Below are 18675 nucleotides of genomic sequence, written 5' to 3'. Positions count from 1 at the left end.
GTCAAAGCATATCACATTTTTTACAAGTTTGTGTTGAAAAACTTAGTCAAATTTAGTAAAACTAAGGGAGAAACCATATTTTGAAAATATGAGTTTTACATATCTTGAAGTTACTTATCACTCTTAAATATACAAGTTATTCAAAAACTAGCGTAGAAGACTTAAAAACTAGCGTAGAAGACTTCCACGGAAGTCTTCTCGGATCTGTTAGAAACTTTAATTAACGTGAATGTTGGTAACCTCATAAATATCACCAATTAAGTTATAAATTTCATTCAGTAGCCCTAATATTGACTAATATACATGAATTAACAAAAACATATTAAAAAGTCTTTATAGGTTTAGAGAAAATGAAAGTTTATTAAACATTGACGCAAACGACTTCTACGGAGGTCGTATGGACGACTTCTAGAAAGTCGTCCATTTAGGTTAGTTTTGCAATAGGTTGTTTTTGAAAATTATAATTTTGTTCAAAAATATTGTAGATTTGGGATTGTGATTTAGAAATTAGGATAACAAGAGTTTTTGTTGATAGATGGGTATGCTTTTGTAATTTTTGATCAATAGGTTATATTCTTAAATAAATTTTTCAAAACCTGCTATTTTTGGAAAGTTTTCATTTTGTTGATAAATATTGTAAATTTGGAATTGTGATTTAGAAATTAGGATAACAAGAGTTTTTGTTGATAGATGGGTATGCTTTTGTAATTTTTGATCAATAGGTTATATTCTTAAATAAATTTTTCAAAACCTGCTATTTTTGGAAAGTTTTCATTTTGTTGATAAATATTGTAAATTTGGAATTGTGATTTAGAAATTAGGATAACAAGAGTTTTTGTTGATATATGAGTATGCTTTTAGAATTTTTGATCAATATGTTATATCTTATAGATGCATTATCTAAAACATGCTATTTTAGGAAAGTTATAATTTTTGTAGAGAAATATTGGAGATCTGGGATTGTGATTTAAAAACTAGGATAACAAGAGTTTTTGTTTATAGATGAGTGTGTTTTTAGAATTTTTGATCAATAGGTTATAACTTTTAAATAAAATTTCCAAAACCTGCTATTTTTGGAAAGTTTTCATTTTGTTGATAAATATTGTAAATTTGGAATTGTGATTTAGAAATTAGGATAACAAGAGTTTTTGTTGATATATGAGTATGCTTTTAGAATTTTTGATCAATATGTTATATCTTATAGATGCATTATCTAAAACATGCTATTTTAGGAAAGTTATAATTTTTGTAGAGAAATATTGGAGATCTGGGATTGTGATTTAAAAACTAGGATAACAAGAGTTTTTGTTTATAGATGAGTGTGCTTTTAGAATTTTTAATCAATAGGTTATAACTTTTAAATAAAATTTTCAAAACCTGCTATTTTTGGAAATTTGTAAATTTGGAATTGTTATTTAGAAATTATGATAACAAGAGTTTTTGTTGATATATGAGTATGCTTTTAGAATTTTTGATCAATATGTTATATCTTTTAGATAAATTTTGTAAAACCTACTATTTTAGAAAAAAATATCATTTTTGTTGAGAAATATTGTAGATATGAGATTGTGATTTAGAAATTAGATTTACAAGAGTTTTTGTTGATAGTTGGGCATGCTTTCAGGATTTTTCCTCAATAAGTTATAATTTTCCAAAAACAACCTATTTTTAACCTAGACGACTTACAGGTTAGTCGTCCACCTTTGTTTGATAAAAAAAAATCAAGTCGTCTAGGGAAAACGAGTTAGTTTTGCATTTAACCGGAATGTGTCAGAAATTTGACTTTTCCTGGACGACTTACAAGTTAGTCGTCCAGTAGAAAATTAAAAAATTAAAATTTTGTTTTTTCTAGACGACTAACTTGTAAGTCGTCTCGGTTTAGTTTTGCAATTGAATTATTAAACAAATGTTTTTTTTCCAGACGACTTACACGTTAGTCTACACAACCCTTATTACTACGATATCTGAGCCGCATATTGCTAATCAGCAAGCGACCATCCCTTTCTATCCCGAAAGCAGAGAGCTTTTGGCTAGACTCGACAACCCTTATTACTACGATATCCTCGGACCGGCTGGTTGTTCTGAGCCGTTGTTCGTTCTCCCTCAGCCGTTTTTTGAGCTGCCTCCTGCAGAGAGAAGATGTAGACATGTGTCAAAGGATGATGATGAAGAAGAAGCTGATGTTTTCTTAGATGATTTCCCGGCTGACATGTTTGATCAAGTTGACGATCCAAATCAGAGTCCTTAGATTGTTGTTGTTGTTGTTGTTTTTTGTTTCTATTAGATTGTTTCCCCCTGCATGTGTGTGTTTAGGTCTAATTTAACGCAGACTCTAACTAGCTTTGTTTTTAGATGTGCTTCACAAGCAACACTCTTAACTACTTTGATATGTAATGACAATCCTTGTTTCTCTGTTAATGTTCTTTTGTTGGCAGAAGAAATCTAATATCTTATTTGACTGAATCAAACTTTAAAAATTTATTTCATAATTCATACAAAAGCAACTCAAATACAACCAAATAGTACAGCACAAGCGCAATGCTCTACCTTGACCATGACTCAATACCACTTCACACATGGTACTGCTGTGGTTTTCAAGGAATGGTACTTGATTCCAGCTTGACCAATCACTTCAAAGTCTCCAGCTTGAGTAGACTCTTCTTGACTCAAGACCTGTCTTCTCAGTTCAGCACAAGCACAATACTCTATACCTCGTACACAGCTACGTCTTTATAGGTTGCAAATGTAGTCCTTACTCCTTCCCCTGCACATAGAGGTTCTTACAAGTAACACATTTGAACATTCGATTAACGAAAGAGATTATCAAAGATTTTTTGCTGCTGAATACTGAAACCTTGAGAGAAAAAAGAAAGAAAAGAAAAAGATTTTCTTTCTAGAGAAGCAGAAATTTTTTACTAATCAAGTCAATAGTGTGTGTACAAGATCCACATAACCAAGAATGTCTTGCTTACCGTGAGTGACTAAGAGCAAGTTCTCTGAAGGGTACTTATCAGCAAGAGTCTTCACTAAACTAAGAAACCGTTCTGTGCATTCTTCCACAGTCTCTTCCCATGGTGGCATCTGAACAAAACCATCATGACACACTCAGAAGAAGATCATCAAGTTTATAACTCAAATTGCTTCCAAGAAAACAACATACAGAAACAAAACAAAAACTAGGTCTAGAGAGATTGATTACCTCTTTATAAACAGGGTCTACGTCATGATCCACCATTCCCTCAGGAAACATAGCTTCAAGATCTGAAATATTAAAATTGAATTTTCCATCTTTTGGAGCAACCTTAGGCCTAATAGCCATACTGTTCAGCATCTCACTCAAACCAAACTCGATAGACACCTGAAGCAGACAAGAACCAACCACCTTAACTAGTTTATACCATTACATACATCACAACCGTTATTAAGACCGTCGTCCTGAGATTTTGAGGGCTATATGAAATTTAGTTTAAAAAATTATGTCTATGTAAATTATTCCTAAAATCTGGGGACCACAGACCGTTGTCTATGTTCATGACATTCCCTGAAGACAGTCATAGTTCAAGACTTATAGACTGGAAATGATTAAAATCTTGACCTTGAGCTTAGATTTATCGATGGAAAGAACGTCTTTAGACGACGTAGCGTTAGGGTTTAAGTCAACGGTAGAGAGAGCGGCGATAACTTCTGAAGCAGTCTGAACGCAACGGATGAAGGGAGAGACGAAGACCCTGTGGATCGGAAACTGGATCTGAGACCGGATCCGCTGACCAGTTTGAAACGCACGAACCAAACCGTCCTGAACGAGAGGAGGGTCCCAAGGTCTCGAAGCTGTATCGGGCCAGAGTGGGTTGATCTTGTCAATGCGATCACCGTGACGCAGCATCAAGATGTTTTGGCAGCCATCGGTGGTGTTCAAATCAGCAGACGACTCCATTGTTGCTCTGATAGTGGTTGGTGGCGTGCACGTTGGAAGTATATATATAGTACACATGACGTAAAGAATTAAAACATGTGTTTCATCAAATATTATTAATATTTTTAATATATATTTAAATCATAGAACTAGATTTTTAAATTACAAAACGTTAGCAGCTGGTTAGCAGCTGGTAGTAATTACTTCAGCCAAATTATAATCTGTCTTAGTATCTATTAATCTTTACAACATTTATACAAAAATTGTTTTTCTACATTCAACATGCCAAAAAATCTCCTAGATTCTGCATTCAGTTCTTCCCCTCTATAATGATCATTTACCATATGCTCAGTATCTACATCATAATCTACATATGTACTTGGTTCTTCTAACCTATTAACATGTCGAGGCAATACTACCATATTCATAACCGTTTTCCTGTGAAGATACCAAATCTTCTAATTTCGTATAAACACTTTCATATATAAATGAATCCAAACATCTCATTCTTTTAAAACTCTACTATTATTGCAGAAAGAGGAGAGACATCTTATTATACCGAGATTTGCTTCCGGTTGTTGTTGAAAACGTCTCATGAATTCGCCAAAACCTTCTACGTATTTTTCTGTAAGCAAATTGGTGTTTGGATCCAAATGAAGTTAATCCATCCACGAACGAAAATAATTTCCAGAAGACATGATTTTTTATGGATTTGTAGTGAGTGAAGAGAGTGAGGAGAGAATGAAGAGTGAATGAAGTGAATGAGGGGAGCTCGTATTTATAAAAGAAAGTTGCCCACAGTTCCGACAGATTCTCGATGATATTTTGACGGAATAAATTAATTTTCGTCGGAATTCCATCAGACGTATCAAAGCATAAAACAGCTGTAAAACTGTCATATATTTCGTTGGAATTTCGTCGAAAATTTAAGGAACGGTCGTCAAAATTTTTTGTTTTTTCTTTAATATTAGCAACGGTCAAAAGTTTCGTCGAAAATGAGTCGGAACTTCCGACGATTTTCCCATGATGGTTAACAATTCAAACCATTTAAAATGGTCGCATAACGGTTGTATATTTCCCTCGCTATTTCGTCGGACTGCATCGCAAATTTCCGATGACCGCTGCTTTGTCGGAAAGTGGTCTGAATATTCCTACGAAATACCGACGAATGGTTATATAGGGCAATTGTCGGTATTCATCGGAACTTAGATGCAGACATGTTTCAAAGGATGAAGATTTCCCGGCTGACATGTTTGATCAAGTTGATGATTCAGTTCGAAGTTCTTAAGACTGTTGTCGTTTCTATTATTTCCCACTGCATGTGTGTGTTTAGGTCTAATTGACGCAGACTCTAACTAGCTTTGTTTTTAGATGTGCTTCACAAGCAACACTCTTAATTACATACATTGTTATGTAATGATAATCCTTGTTCTCTACTAATGTTCTTTTGTTGGCAGAAATATATAATCTTATTTGATTGAATCAAACTTTGAAAACATATTTCATATATAATTCATACAAAAGCAACTCAAATACAAACCAAATAGTACAGAAACATATGAACTGAAGACAGCTGACCAAACCGGTGTTCGGCTTATGACATGATCATGACTAAATCTGATTCCAGCTTGACCATAACTCAATTGCTTTTGTACTTGAGACCTCTCTTCTCAGTTCAACATAAGTACAGTAGTCTACTTCGTACACAGTTGTATCTTCATAGAACGTGGATAATGTTGTTCCCACTCCTTCCCCTGAAAATTCCATCAAAGAGTGTTAGAGTGTAACAATATATCGAAACAGCCATACAAGATCAAGAAGTAACGTAGGAGTTTATACAAGATCATTTTTGATGTTTCAGTCTTTGTTTAATCTCACGTAACATAAATTTCTGAGCAGATTATTTTGCAAAAGGATCACGAGCACGAAATTACTTATTTTTCTTTATAAATCATGACTACCTTGTAGTTATGGTCCTTCCTTCATGACAATCATATTACTGATCAGGTTTAATATATGGAGATAGATGACAAAAAACGTCATTATTCTTCGAGAGATAAATTAAAAACAAAGTCTTGGCTAGCGCAAAGCAATTTGTAAATGACAGACGATAAATCTTTTTATTTGAGTTTAGAATCACTCGTTCTTAATATCCAGTCTCTAGTTTAATTTCGGTTTTCCAATGTCGTGATGATCTTCTGGAGACACTGACACAACTCGAGAGTTGGGAACATGATCATTTGTCTGCTGTGGTGGTCAAGGAATGGTACTTGATTCCAACTTCACCAAGACTTGTCATCACCTCAAAGCCTCCAGCTTTAGTAGACCCGTCTTGACTCGAGACCTTTCTTCTCAGTTCAGCACACGCACAGTACTCTACGTCGTACGTATCTACTTTTTTATAGGTTGCAAATGTAGTCCTTACTCCTTCCCCTGCACAGAGAGATTGAACATAAACCGATTATCATAGTACAACCACAGAACAGCTTTGCTACATGGACACTGAAATCTTAGTAACAAAAAGAGAAGCAAAGCAGAGATTTAAAACTAATAAAGTCAAAAGGTGTGTGTGTAACAGTACAATAACAGAACCAAAAATTCCTTGCTTACCGTGAGTGAATAAGAGCAAGTTCTCTGAAGGGTACTTATCAGCCAGAGTCTTCACCAAACCAAGAAACCGTTCTGTACATTCTTCCACAGTTTCTCCCCATTCTGGCATCTGAACACAACCAACATTGACACACTCAGAAGAAGAAGATCATCAAGCTTATATACTCAAAATACTTCAGAGAAAACAACATACAGAAACAGAACAAGACAAGGTCTAGAGAGATTGATTACCTCTTTATAAACAGGATCAACGTCATGATCCACCATTCCCTCAGGAAACATAGCTTCAAGATCTGAAATCTTGAAATCAAACTTCCCATCTTTTGGAGCAACCTCAGGCATAATAGCCATACTGTTCAGCATCTCACTCAAACCAAACTCAATAGACACCTGAAGCAGACAAGAACCAACCACCTTAACTAGTTTATACCATACAGACAAGACAACTACCCTTATTAGGACAAGAAGCACCAACGATGATCAGAATCTGACCTTGAGCTTAGATTTATCCATGGAAATAACGTCTTTAGACGACGTAGCGTGAGGGTTTAAGTCAACGGCGGAGAGAGCGGCGATAACTTCTGAAGCGGTCTGAACACAGCGGATGAAGGGAGAGACGAAGACCCTGTGGATAGGAAACTGGATCTGAGATCGGATCCGTTGACCAGTTTGAAACGCACGAACCAAACCGTCCTGAACGAGCGGAGGGTCCCAAGGTCTCGAAGCTGTATCGAGCCAGAGCGGGTTGATCTTGTCAATGCGATCACCGTGACGCATCATCAAGATGTTTTGGTATTCATCGGTGGTATTGGAATTAGCAGATGACGCCATTGCTGCTCTGATGGTGGTTGGTGGCGTTCCCTACGTTTGATGTACTAGTTATACATGACGTAAAGAACTAAAACATGTGTTTCATTAATAATATTATTTATATTTTCATATATTTAAATTATAAAACTACAAAAAAATGAACCCCTCATATAAAAACAGTATATTTTTAAATTATAAAAGTCACGGGTCTTTTGATAAAAAAAAATGTAAAAGTCACCGGTCTTTTTTTTAAAGACCGTCTTTAATTAATCCTACATGAACACTTGAACAGTACCATCTCGTTGTCTTGTTTCCTCCGGTGCATTAACTTTTTTGCCGTGTAATCAAGCATAGATGTCATACAATTTGTTTTTATAAATCTTGTAAACTTCAACGTACATTTTCGTATAATATTTATAATTTAGCAAAAAAAAAACAGTAAACCAAGTGTTTGGCTAGTAGCAGAGGAGTTTCAGCTGGAGTTTCTGCCCCGAATTAAACCGGCTAAACCGGAGATTGGCTTATTACCGGGTCATGTATTGGAACATTGTGTTCCCTGAAAGACACTCCATGACTAGTAACCACCTCGAAATCCACAGACTCACCAAACCCATCCCTTCTTCTCAAGTCAACACAACCACAATAATTTACCAAGCGCTTGGTTGCGTCTTTTAAGTACTTGTAAAGTATAGTACTTACTCCTCCCCCTAAAAGAAACGTTTCTCAAGATTAGAGAGATGTTGGTTTTGATTTTAAACTAAAAATGCCATAATCATTTTTGCTTACGATGAGTGATTAAGAGCAAGTTCTCAGAAGGATACTTCTGTGCAAGAACTTTCAATGTATTAACATATCGTTCCCTGAAGCCTTCCGCAGATTCTCCCCATTGTGGCAACTACACCGACCCAACATGGAATCATGATTCAAATATATCTATATCAAGTTATACTCAGAAATGAAGAATTTAAAAAGTCAGATCTAGAGTTACCTCTTTATAAACCATATCGACATTATGGTCCATTGTTCCTTCAGGAAACATAGCTTCAAGATCTGAAATGCTGAAATCAAACTTCCCATCTTTGGGAGCAACGTTACTCTTAATAGCCAATGAGTTCAGTATCTCGCACAATCCAAACTCTATAGCTACCTGGAGCAGACGAGACAAGGCATTAGCATCTAGATTCCTTGAATCAAAAAGTACACGTAATATGTGAGTGTATATATCTTAACTTACATACACGTAGTGGCGGACCCACCAGAAAATTAGACTGGGGACATAGGTGTTATTGGGAAAAATTGAACCCTGATTTGGGGGTTCAGTGCGGGAATTTAAGACCAACTATGCTACAACATACTAATGAACCAAGCTTACAAATCTTGTGTATGTTATTTTTACCAGTGTCAATTGATCACCCATCCCTCGTCAAGTGGGTCCGCCCTACACGTATACTTTGTAGATACACATACTTCATATTTATATATGTATAGCTAGGGCGATATGGTGCCTAACCTTGAGCTTAGAGTTATCAATGGAAGGGACGGCGGAGAGACCGGCGACAACTTCAACAGCAGTCTGGATGCAACGTAGGAAAGGAGAGACAAAGACACGGTGAATTGGAAACGCAACGTGAGAACTGATTCTTTGGCCGGTATGAAAGGCTCGAACCTTGCCGTCGTGAATGAGCGGCGGATCCCACGGTCTTTCAGCGGTCGAAGCCCAGAGTGGCTCAAAACGGTCCATCCGATCGCCGTGACGCATCACGATGACATTTTGGTGGCCATTGATGTTTGATTTAGCAGACTCCATTTCTCTTTTTTTTTTTTTTTTTTATGTGTAGTCTGCGCGTCTATATGTGAGGGGTAATTTATACATGCAATAGAACGTACAAGAAAGTTTTTCTTTTGTTAAGAACGTGTAATAAAATTTTGAAGGAATTAGACTCTTTTAGTGGAGTCTTATTCCACAGTAGGAAATTGCTAGGAAAGATATCACTACACAAGGAAGTTATTTGTTTCACACGACTAATTGGTACGAATTTATTTATTTTATTTTATTTTTGTATATCGATGGCAATTACTACAAAATTTATATTTTACAGTATATAATCGATAATTATTATAAATCACAATTAATTGAAATACATTACAGCAGCCTTTATAGAATTAACCTGGAAAGACTACGTACGTCAATCTAATGGCTAAAAGGATATTACTTCTAAGACTGTACATGTCGACAAATTTGATTGTAACTGGAAATATTACATCAATGTAAAGTCATTGTTTAACAAGATTTGGAATCAGTCGTGCAGTTCCACGGCGGGACGTGTTGTAGTATCTTCGTCGTCACACCGTCTTGTAAGGTAAGTGTAATATAATCCTATCGCGAAGTTACATCTTTTTTACACCGCACGTCCTATTATCCATCTATTTTACTCATTCCAACTTCCATATGCTTTAGGTGAATAGCGGTATATGTGAACAGAAACACATAACTTGGAGGCAATTTCTAACCGGTATTCACATCTATTATCTCAATTTATCTAACATCCCCATTGCTCGCTAATAAAAATGTAACTCCGTTGTTTCTTTTCTGTTCATCCATCACGTAGATGAAACTTAACTCCAGTAAAACTATTTCCAATGGTGCATCATTTCGAGAGAAAACATCAGAAAATGAAAAAAATCTTCTCCAATGGTGTTTCACTTTAAGGAATTAAGTGGACAGTTAAAACCAAGCAGATTGGTTCTATGAATTATATACCTACCAACGTCATCAAACTGAATCAAAAGTACACCACAACCGAATCAATTTCAATCACGTCAAACCTGAAACCATTTTAAAGTTATTATTTTAATCTGTTTACTACTTTTATAATTATTTTAGTTTAACCGCAGTTTGATTTTTTTTTTTTTTAATTTGTTTTTACAAATCTAACCAAATAAACAATCTAAGGAATGACCGAAAGTGTCGTAGCCCATATAGCTTCTGAATCCTTCAGGCGTGGCCCATATAGTTTCTTAATACCCAAGAACCATGATACGACGTCGTGCACTCGTGTAAATATAGGCAATGGTCTTTCAGACAAGGATCTTCGAAGCTGTTGCAGATAGAGTTTCACTTTCACACACTCTTTGGTCTTAACAGCTTTAATGTTAGATCTGTCTCTTACCTCGTCCCGAAGTCTCCTCTCCTTACATACCCTTCGAATCCCCTAACAAATCAAATCCCACACTCTAGATCTCAATGCCGTCTCCGTACACCAAGCGTCGCTCCGTCGCCGCGCCTCCGTCTGTCACCCGTCGGTCGAAAGGAGGATTCTTTTATAAACCTATCCTATTCACTCTGTTTCTCCTCGCCTTGCCGTTGTTCCCTTCTCAGGCTCCGGAGTTCGTCGGCAGCGAGACTGTGCTCACCAAGTTCTGGGAACTGATTCACCTCCTTTTCGTCGGCATTGCTGTCGCTTATGGTTTGTTTAGCCGTAGGAGTGTTGAATCATCACTTGATTCAAGGATGATGAGCCGTGTAGTAGATCAGTCTTCCTTGTCGTATGTATCTAGTTTCTTCCCTGTTTCCTCTGTTTTCGACGAGGATTCTTGTGATTTTAGGAGTTATGAGAGTAATGTGAGTGCTCGAGGTTCTCTAGCTGTAGTGAATGAGAGAGAATCTGAGTCGTTCAGTCAAGTGCAAGCTTGGAACTCGCAGTATTACCAAGGGAGATCTAAGGTTGTGGTTGTTGCTCGACCAGATTATGGTCTTGATGTCCATGTTGCGCACCAGCCATTAGGCTTGCCGGTTAGGAGTTTAAGGTCTGGTTTGAGAGATGGCGCAGCTCTTGAGGACAGCTATTGTGATGAAGCTGTAAACGAGGAAGCTGGGGAGTCATTGGCTGATAAGGATTTTGATGAGGTCGTGGCTGCTCCTCCGTCTCCACCTGTTGTTGTTCCATGGGATTCTAGACCTGAAATGATGGCAATGGGAGACGACTATCTTTCAAATTTTCAGCCTCTATCCGTGGATGAAACCCACTATGCCGCCTTTGAATCAAGATCTTCTCAGTCTACTGCTTCTTCTTCTTCTTCTTCTTCATCAAGAACTAGCTTTGAGTCTCATACTCAGAACAGATTCTCACCTTCTCGTTCTGTGTCTGAAGAGTTGTTAGACCCGAATGTGGATGAACCAGTTAAGGAGAAGAGTCTTGAGGCTTCATCACGGTCTAGTTCTCCATCTTTGCCCCCATCCCCACCATTAGTGACTGATGATACACACAGGCGTGTCTTACATTCTCGGCATTATAGTGATGGCTCTTTGCTAGAGGAAGATGTAAGGCAGGGACTGGAAGATGAACTGGAGAGGAGTGAAATTAGAGACAGAAGAACAGAGATCTTCAGCAAGAAGGAGCTGGGATCTAAATCACTGAAACTGACTGCTGAAAGTTCCCGGAAAGGGAAGAACAAATCTCGCAGATCATATCCTCCTGATCCCATCTCATCTCCCGTTAGTGGTGCTGATGATTCCACAACTAGGAGGCGTGATCGTGATGACCAATTGCTTGAAGACAATGTCAGGAAAGGATTGGAGACTGACCATAACAAGGTGAGGGTCAAGAAGGGACGGAGTCAAGACTCTTTGCCCCCACCACCACCACTGCCTCCATCTCCACCATTAGTGATTGATGATACACACAAGCGTGTCTTGCATTCTCGGCATTATAGTGATGGTTCTTTGTTAGAGGATGATGAATTGGAGGTGAGTGGAGTCAGAGGCAGAAGAACAGAGATCTTCAGCAAGAAGGAGCTGGGATCTAAATCACTGAAACTGACTGCTGAAAGTTCCCGGAGAGGGAAGAGCAAATCTCGCAGATCATATCCTCCTGATGCTGATGATTCCACAACTAGAAGGCGTGATCTTCAGCACAAGAGTGATGATCATTTGCTTGAAGACAGTACCAGGAAAGGATTGGAGTCTGACCATAACAAGCTGAGTGTCAAGAAGGGACGGAGTCACGAGTCTTTGGAGCTAATAGCAGAAGCTTCAAGCCTGACCATTCCTGCTGTAGGTGTACTGTTGCAACCAACGAACACCAAAGCTTCAAAGCGTGCAATGCGTTCTTCACGAGAGGGCCGTGACACTTTGCCGGTGAAAGACATCAAAAGAAACTCAGAGGATGACTTTGTGGATTTGGATAAGTCCAGAAAGAAAGAACTTCATGGTGATAACAAGGAAGTGAAATCAAGTAGTCCGAGACGTGAACCACAATCTTGGAGAGGTTCTAGTAAAGCTTCATCTAGAGGGAAGTCCGTGAGGACCATAAGATCTGATCGCCATGGGAAACATCTAAAGGCAGATGGAGATTCATCTCATGACCGGACAGAACCTAAAGCAGAAAGCCACGGAAGAACAAAACCAAGAAGACAATGGCAACAAGAGCTAGCAATTGTGCTACACAAGGAGAAGCTTCCAGAAACTCACGCTAAATCAGAGCCAGAAGACGATGATGCTACTGAAGAAACCGAGGTAAAGCAACTTCAACTAACCTTGGAGGAAGAAGAAGAAGCTGCAGCAGCTTGGGAAAGCCAGAGCAATGCCAGCCATGACCACTACGAAGTTGATAGAAAAGCTGATGAGTTCATAGCCAAGTTCAGAGAACAGATTAGGTTGCAGAAGCTTCATTCCGGTGAACAACCTAGAGGAGGTGGAATTGGCATTATCCGAAACAGCCATTTCAGATGACACACTCACCCATTGCTTGTATTATTGAATGTATGATTGATTCCAGATGTTGTGATAATAATATATATATATATATGTGGACTTATCATGTTTATTTTATCTCCTGAGATTTTCTGTAATAATAACAACAATCAGATTCACGCAACATGACACGAGTATGTTTAGTAAGAAAACAAACAAACAACACAATCAGGTTGAGACGTGACGCAGCACATGCTGAAGCTGATCCACCTCCGGACCAATCAGGTCCAAAACGGGGTTCCCCACACTAGAAAGCTCAGAAACTGCCATTGTTATAATAGATGATGATGATGATGGTTTGTCAGAGAGGTATGGCACTATATGCTTCTTCATGTCTTCATGAGATATCTGAAGATGGTTTCCAGAGACGTTAACGAACATGACCTTTCCAGCTTCGTCTAAAGTTCTCAAACCGATCCAGTCCTCGGTATACAGCTTGGTCTACACAAAATCCAAACAAACACTTGATCATAGCTGCCATTTAAAACAATGATTAAAGGAGTTATTTAGTTACCTCTTGTGGTGGAAGAATGGTCTTAAAAGACCCATCAGGATAATATCCAAACCATGAGGTCTCTTTAGGTATCAGTATTGTATCATGCTCAAACTGAAAATAGATACAAGAAAATAGAGAAGTGTGTTAAAATCAACAAGAAACACTTAGCAGGGAAGCGGGTTTCGATAAGTGCTAACCATAATAAGCACAAGATTCTCCAAGCTTGAGAACCTCTCTTTGTAAGTGGAGTTTTTAACTGGAAGTTCGTTGTTTAACTTTGGGAGAAACCTACAACCTTCCAGGTAACCCGCAATGTCCTATCAAAGCCTTAGGTTACAACAACAACAATACTGAAAAAAATATATATAATCTGAAACTTTAGAACCTTTTAATGAAAAACTTACAGTAGGGATTTTGAGAAAACCGCTAGGAGCCAAGTGTTCCTGAAACTCAATCAACAAGGTATGCTAAGTCTCACTTCCCTAACAGAAAATATACGCAGAAGCTGAATAATAGTTACTAACTTACCTGCATATAGTCGCTATAGATCTCTGTTTTGATCATACTATCCAACATGATGCAAATCCAGGTAACCTAAAAAAATCAAGCAAATGTTTACAAAAAAACTCAGTGTTTATGACAGAAGAAACCAAAGTTTTTGGAGGGAAGATAGTAACTTACACCACAGAAAGGAATGGAAGCAGTGCCAGCATGAGGTCCCCCTACCGATACAAAACTCTTAACCTATATTAAACCACAATAACAATAATCACTACAGAGATAACATTCACAGATACAGATAGGAGGCCTGTGTTAATGGAACTCACAGGTGGTGCATCATCGCAGAACTCAATGAGAGCACGACCAATCATGTTACCCTGAGAAAGCCCCACGATGCTGTAACCATCACTCAGCTCAGGCATACTTTTCACCTGCAAGTGTCAAAATACATACATGATGAAATAGGTCTTCAAAAGCCCAATTATGCAGTTGATCTGACCTTCTCACAAACAACAGCTGTCTGCACAACAAAAAGAGACAAAAAAAAAATTAGATTTTTATACAAAGTTAACCATTCTTGGAAGTTGGAACATATTCATATATATAATCTCACCTGCTCAAGAAGAGGCATGGTCCATGAGTCCCATGAGCCGTTCCCAATCTCCCTGAATAAACATCAATAACGGATTAAACACACACAAAACTTGAGACAAGGACTGAATATAAAAAGAGGAACATACAAGCAGTATCCTTGTGAGCCAGACCAATCACTTAAAAGCTCTGTGAAATGTTTCACTCCTGAGTTACTGCACTTATCCCCAATCCCTGCAGGAAAAAAAAAAACGCAACCTTTCACTTTAATTTTCCAGAGATTTTGGAATTCGAAACCCTACAAAACACTCTTACAAACTTACCATGAAGAACTATGAAAGGAACAGACGAAGCGATTGTAATGAAAGAGCAGATTAGGGCAATAATAATAATAATAATCGCCGCCTTATGAACAGCCATTAATCTAGGGCTTTTGGTTTGGGAGAAGAGGAGAAAAACAAAAAGATTCGTATTTTCTCCGGTACCGTAACTATCTCCGCCGGCGAATTTAGTCTCGTCTCCGACCGGATCGTCGCAGAGAATTATATGTTTTGTTTGATGAGATATCTTGGTGGTGGTTGTTCTTTATTAGTTGTTGAGCACGTGGGTGACACGCGCTAAGTGAGTTAGTTGGCTTTTAGTTGGTTTCTCTTATCCCCGCTTGGATCTCGCGCGTGGATGAGTTATTTGTCAACAAGAGTTTTTCTTTTAAAGATATTTGCTTATTTAAACCGGTCTTTGAGTGGAAAAATACTCTTTTACAACAGCTTCTCCTAGCTAGTATTAAGCCTTGTTCGGAAACTCGCTAGGCGCAACGCGTGCGGTTGGATAGGGCCTAGCGCCGAATCAATAAATCGGATATTGTACGTGGATTAATCGGCGAAGAGTTTTAGGTTAAATATATACTTTATGTAATGTTTTAGCAGGAATGACCCATAGTCTAGTGGTTATTGGTTTCCTATATTCTTCTCAGCACCCGGATTCGAATTGCTTAGCAAGCTTTTTTGTCATTTTTCGGATTTTAGGTTAATTAATAGGAAAATGACAAAAACAACCTTGTCTTCATCATAATTCTGCATTTTCTCTCCCAAAGTTAGAGCCGCCATTATTTTTTTTATTTCGATTCAACTGTTTCTTTCTGCTATTCTTGTAGGTTTTAACTATAATTTAACAAGTATAACAAATACGTACGTCATTTCGAACACAAAACGTTCGAAAACGATGATTTAAAAAAATGTCCGATTAATTGCCCGTATTGCACCAAATAGCGACGGTGCTATAGCGCAACGCGAGTTTTCGGCGAGTTTCCGGCCGCGGACACCGTGTTTTCGAACAGGGGTATTAAGTGAAGTCCACACAAAACATCTCCATCGCCGCTGTTGAGAAAAGAAAGAAAATTTCGTTTCTTTGCTCTGTTTCGTTCACTTTGATTTCGGTATCTCTCTCCTCTGACGTTGTTTCACTCGTGTGTATTACGTTTGTTTTCGGAAAGTAAAGACACACAGATTTAACTCGGAAATCCACTAGAAAGCTTGGTTACACTTAACCCTTAGAGACCGAACAAAACGTTAGACTTGCGGCTGCTCTCTGTGTTTCTCAACTGCTCTCTTAACCCTAATGTCTCAGCTTTGTGTCAGCTTTATAGCATTTGTGAAGGTGGTGCCACGCTCCTCTCTCTCCTTTGTTTTACTATGCTTTACCGTACAGAGGAAGAAAACAAATGCCAGCGAGAAGGGAGGCATGGTTAATTACTCTGTTGCCCCTCAATACCGTTAAGTCTCACACGTGAGCTCCCCATGCGTGATACTGTTTCCTTAACGACCCGCTGAGACCCTCTGCTTCGAGTAGAGACTCTTCGACACTTAGGCAAAACTCAACAAAACTCTACCTTGCCGTAGTGTCAACTTTCATCTTTTTCTCTTTAGCTTTCTTTCTAGTGTTACTTGATTTCCTCCTCGGATCCTGATACTCTTATCAGTTACTGGTAATCCGGAGCTTCTCCATTGCGCTCAGGAACTTGTTCACCGGCAAGACCTTAGTAAGCATGTCTGCCGGATTATAGACTGTTGATATCTTCAACACCTTCGTTTCACCATCAGTGATTGTGTCTCTGATGAAGTGAAATCTTTTCTGTATATGCTTTGTCCTTTCATGGTGGACAGCATTCTTTGCTAATGCTATAGCACTTTGAGAATCGCAGTGAATCTCCACTGCTCTTTGCTTGAATCCCAGCTTGTTCATCAAACCCTTTAGCCAAATGGCTTCTTTTGCTGCTTCTGTGAGCGAGATGTACTCTGCCTCTGTTGTAGATAATGCCACCACAGGCTGTAGACTTGATCTCCAACTTATAACGTTACCACCAACTGTAAACGTATATCCAGTAATGGACCTTCGCTTATCAAGATCGGCTGAATAATCTGAATCGCAATATCCCGTTGCTACAAACTCTCCTTTTCCCTTGAACTTTAGTCTTGTGTCAAGCGATCCTTGTATGTACCTCAGTACCCACTTAACTGCTTGCCAGTGAACCATCAGTGGTTTCCCCATGAACCTGTTTATCATTCCAACTGGACACTCGAGGTCTGGTCTCGATCCTATCATCAAATACATGATATTTCCGACTGCATTTGCGTAGGGAATAAACTTCATTTGATCAGCTTCTTCTTCCCTTTCTTTATCAGTTGCAGATTTGAGTCTCATATGTGCCCCCAAGGGCGTTTTCACCGGTTTACAATTCTCCATTCTGAAGGTTCTCAGTACCTTCTGAAGATACTCCTTCTGAGACAGTTCCACAACTCCTTCTTCTCTGTCTCTCTTGATCTCCATTCCCAATATCCTCTTGGCTGGACCAAGGTCTTTCATTTCAAAAGTAGCACTTAGACTTCCCTTCAACTCCCACATTGTGTCTTTGTTCTTTGATATGATCAACATATCGTCCACGTATAGCAGAAGGTAAGTCCTCTCTTCTTCCCTGGTCCTCTTAAAGTACAAGCAACTGTCCTTCAGACTTCTCGAATATCCTGTAGACCTCATGAAAGCATCGAATCTTTGGTTCCACTGTCTTGGTGATTGTCTCAGACCGTATAACGATTTTCTTAACAGACAAACTTTCTCAGGTGCGTTCTTGTCCACATATCCTTCAGGCTGATCCATGAATATCTCTTCGTCCAAGGTTCCGTGCAAGAATGATGTCTTAACGTCCATTTGCTCCAGTTCTAGATTGAAATGAGCAACTGCAGACATCATTAGACGGATCGTGACATGTTTAACTACGGGTGAGAAGATTTCTTGAAAATCAATGCCTTCCCTCTGAGAGTAACCTTTGGCAACAAGCCTAGACTTGTGTCTTGGTCTCTCAACACCCGGGATTCCGACTTTCCTCTTGAACACCCACTTACAGCCTATTACTTTCTTCTTCACTGGTCTCTCAACTAGATCCCATGTATGATTCTTGATAAGTGATACCATCTCTTCATCTGTTGATCCTCTCCAGAGTTTGCTCTCTGGACTGAGCATTGCTTCAGCATAACTTTGCGGTTCAAGATCTCCACCATCCTCAGTTAAGTTATATGCAAAACCAAGATCTCCTAGTTCATCATATCTCTTAGGAGGTCTTGTAGTTCTTCTTTCTCTGTCTCTCGCTAACTGGTAATCAGCGAGACTTGGTGGCATATAGTTCTCCTCTGAATCTGTCTCAGACTCTGATCTTTGTTGCTGTTCTAGTGGTATGTTTCCTTGGTTAATGTTGTCTTGCTCGTTAGATCCACCTTCTTCTGTTGCTTTATTTTCTGTAGTTACATTGGGAGTACTTATCACAATAACTTCAGGTTCAGTTTCTGTTCTTTCTTCAGTCTGTCCAGTAGAACTCTTGAACATAACTTCTTCATTAAACATAACGTCTCTACTTATTACCACCTTCTTTTCTTCAATCAGCCACACTCTGTAGCCTTTTACCCCCGTTGGATAACCAAGGAACACTTCTTTCTTGGCTCTCGGATTCAG

General features: G+C 38.6%; 5 protein-coding genes and 1 pseudogene across 5 annotated transcripts in view; 2 read left to right on the top strand and 4 right to left on the bottom strand.

Moving 5' to 3' along the window:
* The window catches only part of LOC106297757, an 11306-nt gene extending 9058 nt beyond the window's left edge, over positions 1–2248 (top strand). The window contains exon 2 of the mRNA XM_013733932.1: positions 1922–2248. Within this exon, the coding sequence (XP_013589386.1) occupies positions 1922–2248 (327 nt within the window). The remainder of the gene's footprint in view (positions 1–1921) is intronic.
* Positions 2249–2438: 190 nt separating this feature from the next.
* LOC106300750 lies at positions 2439–3943 on the bottom strand (annotated as a pseudogene).
* A 2068-nt stretch (positions 3944–6011) lies between these two features.
* On the bottom strand, positions 6012–7401 carry LOC106298402. The gene is made up of 4 exons (XM_013734516.1): positions 7016–7401; positions 6755–6913; positions 6524–6632; positions 6012–6346 (listed from the first exon to the last, which is right to left on the bottom strand). Exons 1-4 carry the CDS (start codon positions 7352–7354, stop codon positions 6150–6152), a joined length of 804 nt encoding a protein of 267 aa, XP_013589970.1. The 5' UTR covers positions 7355–7401; the 3' UTR covers positions 6012–6149.
* Positions 7402–7837: 436 nt separating this feature from the next.
* LOC106298403 lies at positions 7838–9152 on the bottom strand. Its single transcript, XM_013734517.1, has 4 exons — positions 8844–9152; positions 8322–8480; positions 8120–8228; positions 7838–8040 (listed from the first exon to the last, which is right to left on the bottom strand). The coding sequence occupies exons 1-4, from the start codon at positions 9138–9140 to the stop codon at positions 7838–7840; spliced, it is 768 nt and encodes a 255-aa protein (XP_013589971.1). The 5' UTR covers positions 9141–9152.
* A 1152-nt stretch (positions 9153–10304) lies between these two features.
* On the top strand, positions 10305–13209 carry LOC106300149. The gene has a single exon (XM_013736235.1). The coding sequence runs from the start codon at positions 10578–10580 to the stop codon at positions 13062–13064; it is 2487 nt and encodes an 828-aa protein (XP_013591689.1). The 5' UTR covers positions 10305–10577; the 3' UTR covers positions 13065–13209.
* On the bottom strand, positions 13112–15241 carry LOC106300150 (palmitoyl-protein thioesterase 3). The gene is made up of 11 exons (XM_013736236.1): positions 14997–15241; positions 14823–14907; positions 14696–14747; positions 14582–14602; positions 14409–14513; positions 14263–14325; positions 14110–14175; positions 13986–14024; positions 13779–13898; positions 13600–13692; positions 13112–13526 (listed from the first exon to the last, which is right to left on the bottom strand). The coding sequence occupies exons 1-11, from the start codon at positions 15091–15093 to the stop codon at positions 13254–13256; spliced, it is 1014 nt and encodes a 337-aa protein (XP_013591690.1). The 5' UTR covers positions 15094–15241; the 3' UTR covers positions 13112–13253.
* Between the last annotated feature and the right edge of the window lie 3434 nt (positions 15242–18675).

Source organism: Brassica oleracea, chromosome C6 (assembly GCF_000695525.1).
Source record: "Brassica oleracea var. oleracea cultivar TO1000 chromosome C6, BOL, whole genome shotgun sequence".
Taxonomy (NCBI): domain Eukaryota; kingdom Viridiplantae; phylum Streptophyta; class Magnoliopsida; order Brassicales; family Brassicaceae; genus Brassica; species Brassica oleracea.
The sequence above is the reverse complement of the archived record's forward strand: the minus strand, read 5'-3'. Positions and strand labels throughout refer to the sequence as shown.

Excerpts from the sequence above, each read along its gene's own strand:
- LOC106298402 (XM_013734516.1), bottom strand. The coding sequence starts at position 7,354 with ATGGCGTCATCTGCTAATTCCAATACCACCGATGAATACCAAAACATC. Across the intron at positions 6,914-7,015 it reads TGGATAAATCTAAGCTCAAG|GTGTCTATTGAGTTTGGTTT; the intron begins GTCAGATTCTGA and ends TGTCTGCTTCAG. Across the intron at positions 6,633-6,754 it reads TTGATCCTGTTTATAAAGAG|ATGCCAGAATGGGGAGAAAC; the intron begins GTAATCAATCTC and ends GGTTGTGTTCAG.
- LOC106300150 (XM_013736236.1), bottom strand. The coding sequence starts at position 15,093 with ATGGCTGTTCATAAGGCGGCGATTATTATTATTATTATTGCCCTAATC. Across the intron at positions 14,908-14,996 it reads TCCTTTCATAGTTCTTCATG|GGATTGGGGATAAGTGCAGT; the intron begins GTAAGTTTGTAA and ends TTTTTCCTGCAG. Across the intron at positions 13,899-13,985 it reads GTTTTCTCAAAATCCCTACT|GACATTGCGGGTTACCTGGA; the intron begins GTAAGTTTTTCA and ends AGGCTTTGATAG.
- LOC106300149 (XM_013736235.1), top strand. The coding sequence starts at position 10,578 with ATGCCGTCTCCGTACACCAAGCGTCGCTCCGTCGCCGCGCCTCCGTCT.
- LOC106298403 (XM_013734517.1), bottom strand. The coding sequence starts at position 9,140 with ATGGAGTCTGCTAAATCAAACATCAATGGCCACCAAAATGTCATCGTG. Across the intron at positions 8,481-8,843 it reads TTGATAACTCTAAGCTCAAG|GTAGCTATAGAGTTTGGATT; the intron begins GTTAGGCACCAT and ends CGTCTGCTCCAG. Across the intron at positions 8,229-8,321 it reads TCGATATGGTTTATAAAGAG|TTGCCACAATGGGGAGAATC; the intron begins GTAACTCTAGAT and ends GGGTCGGTGTAG.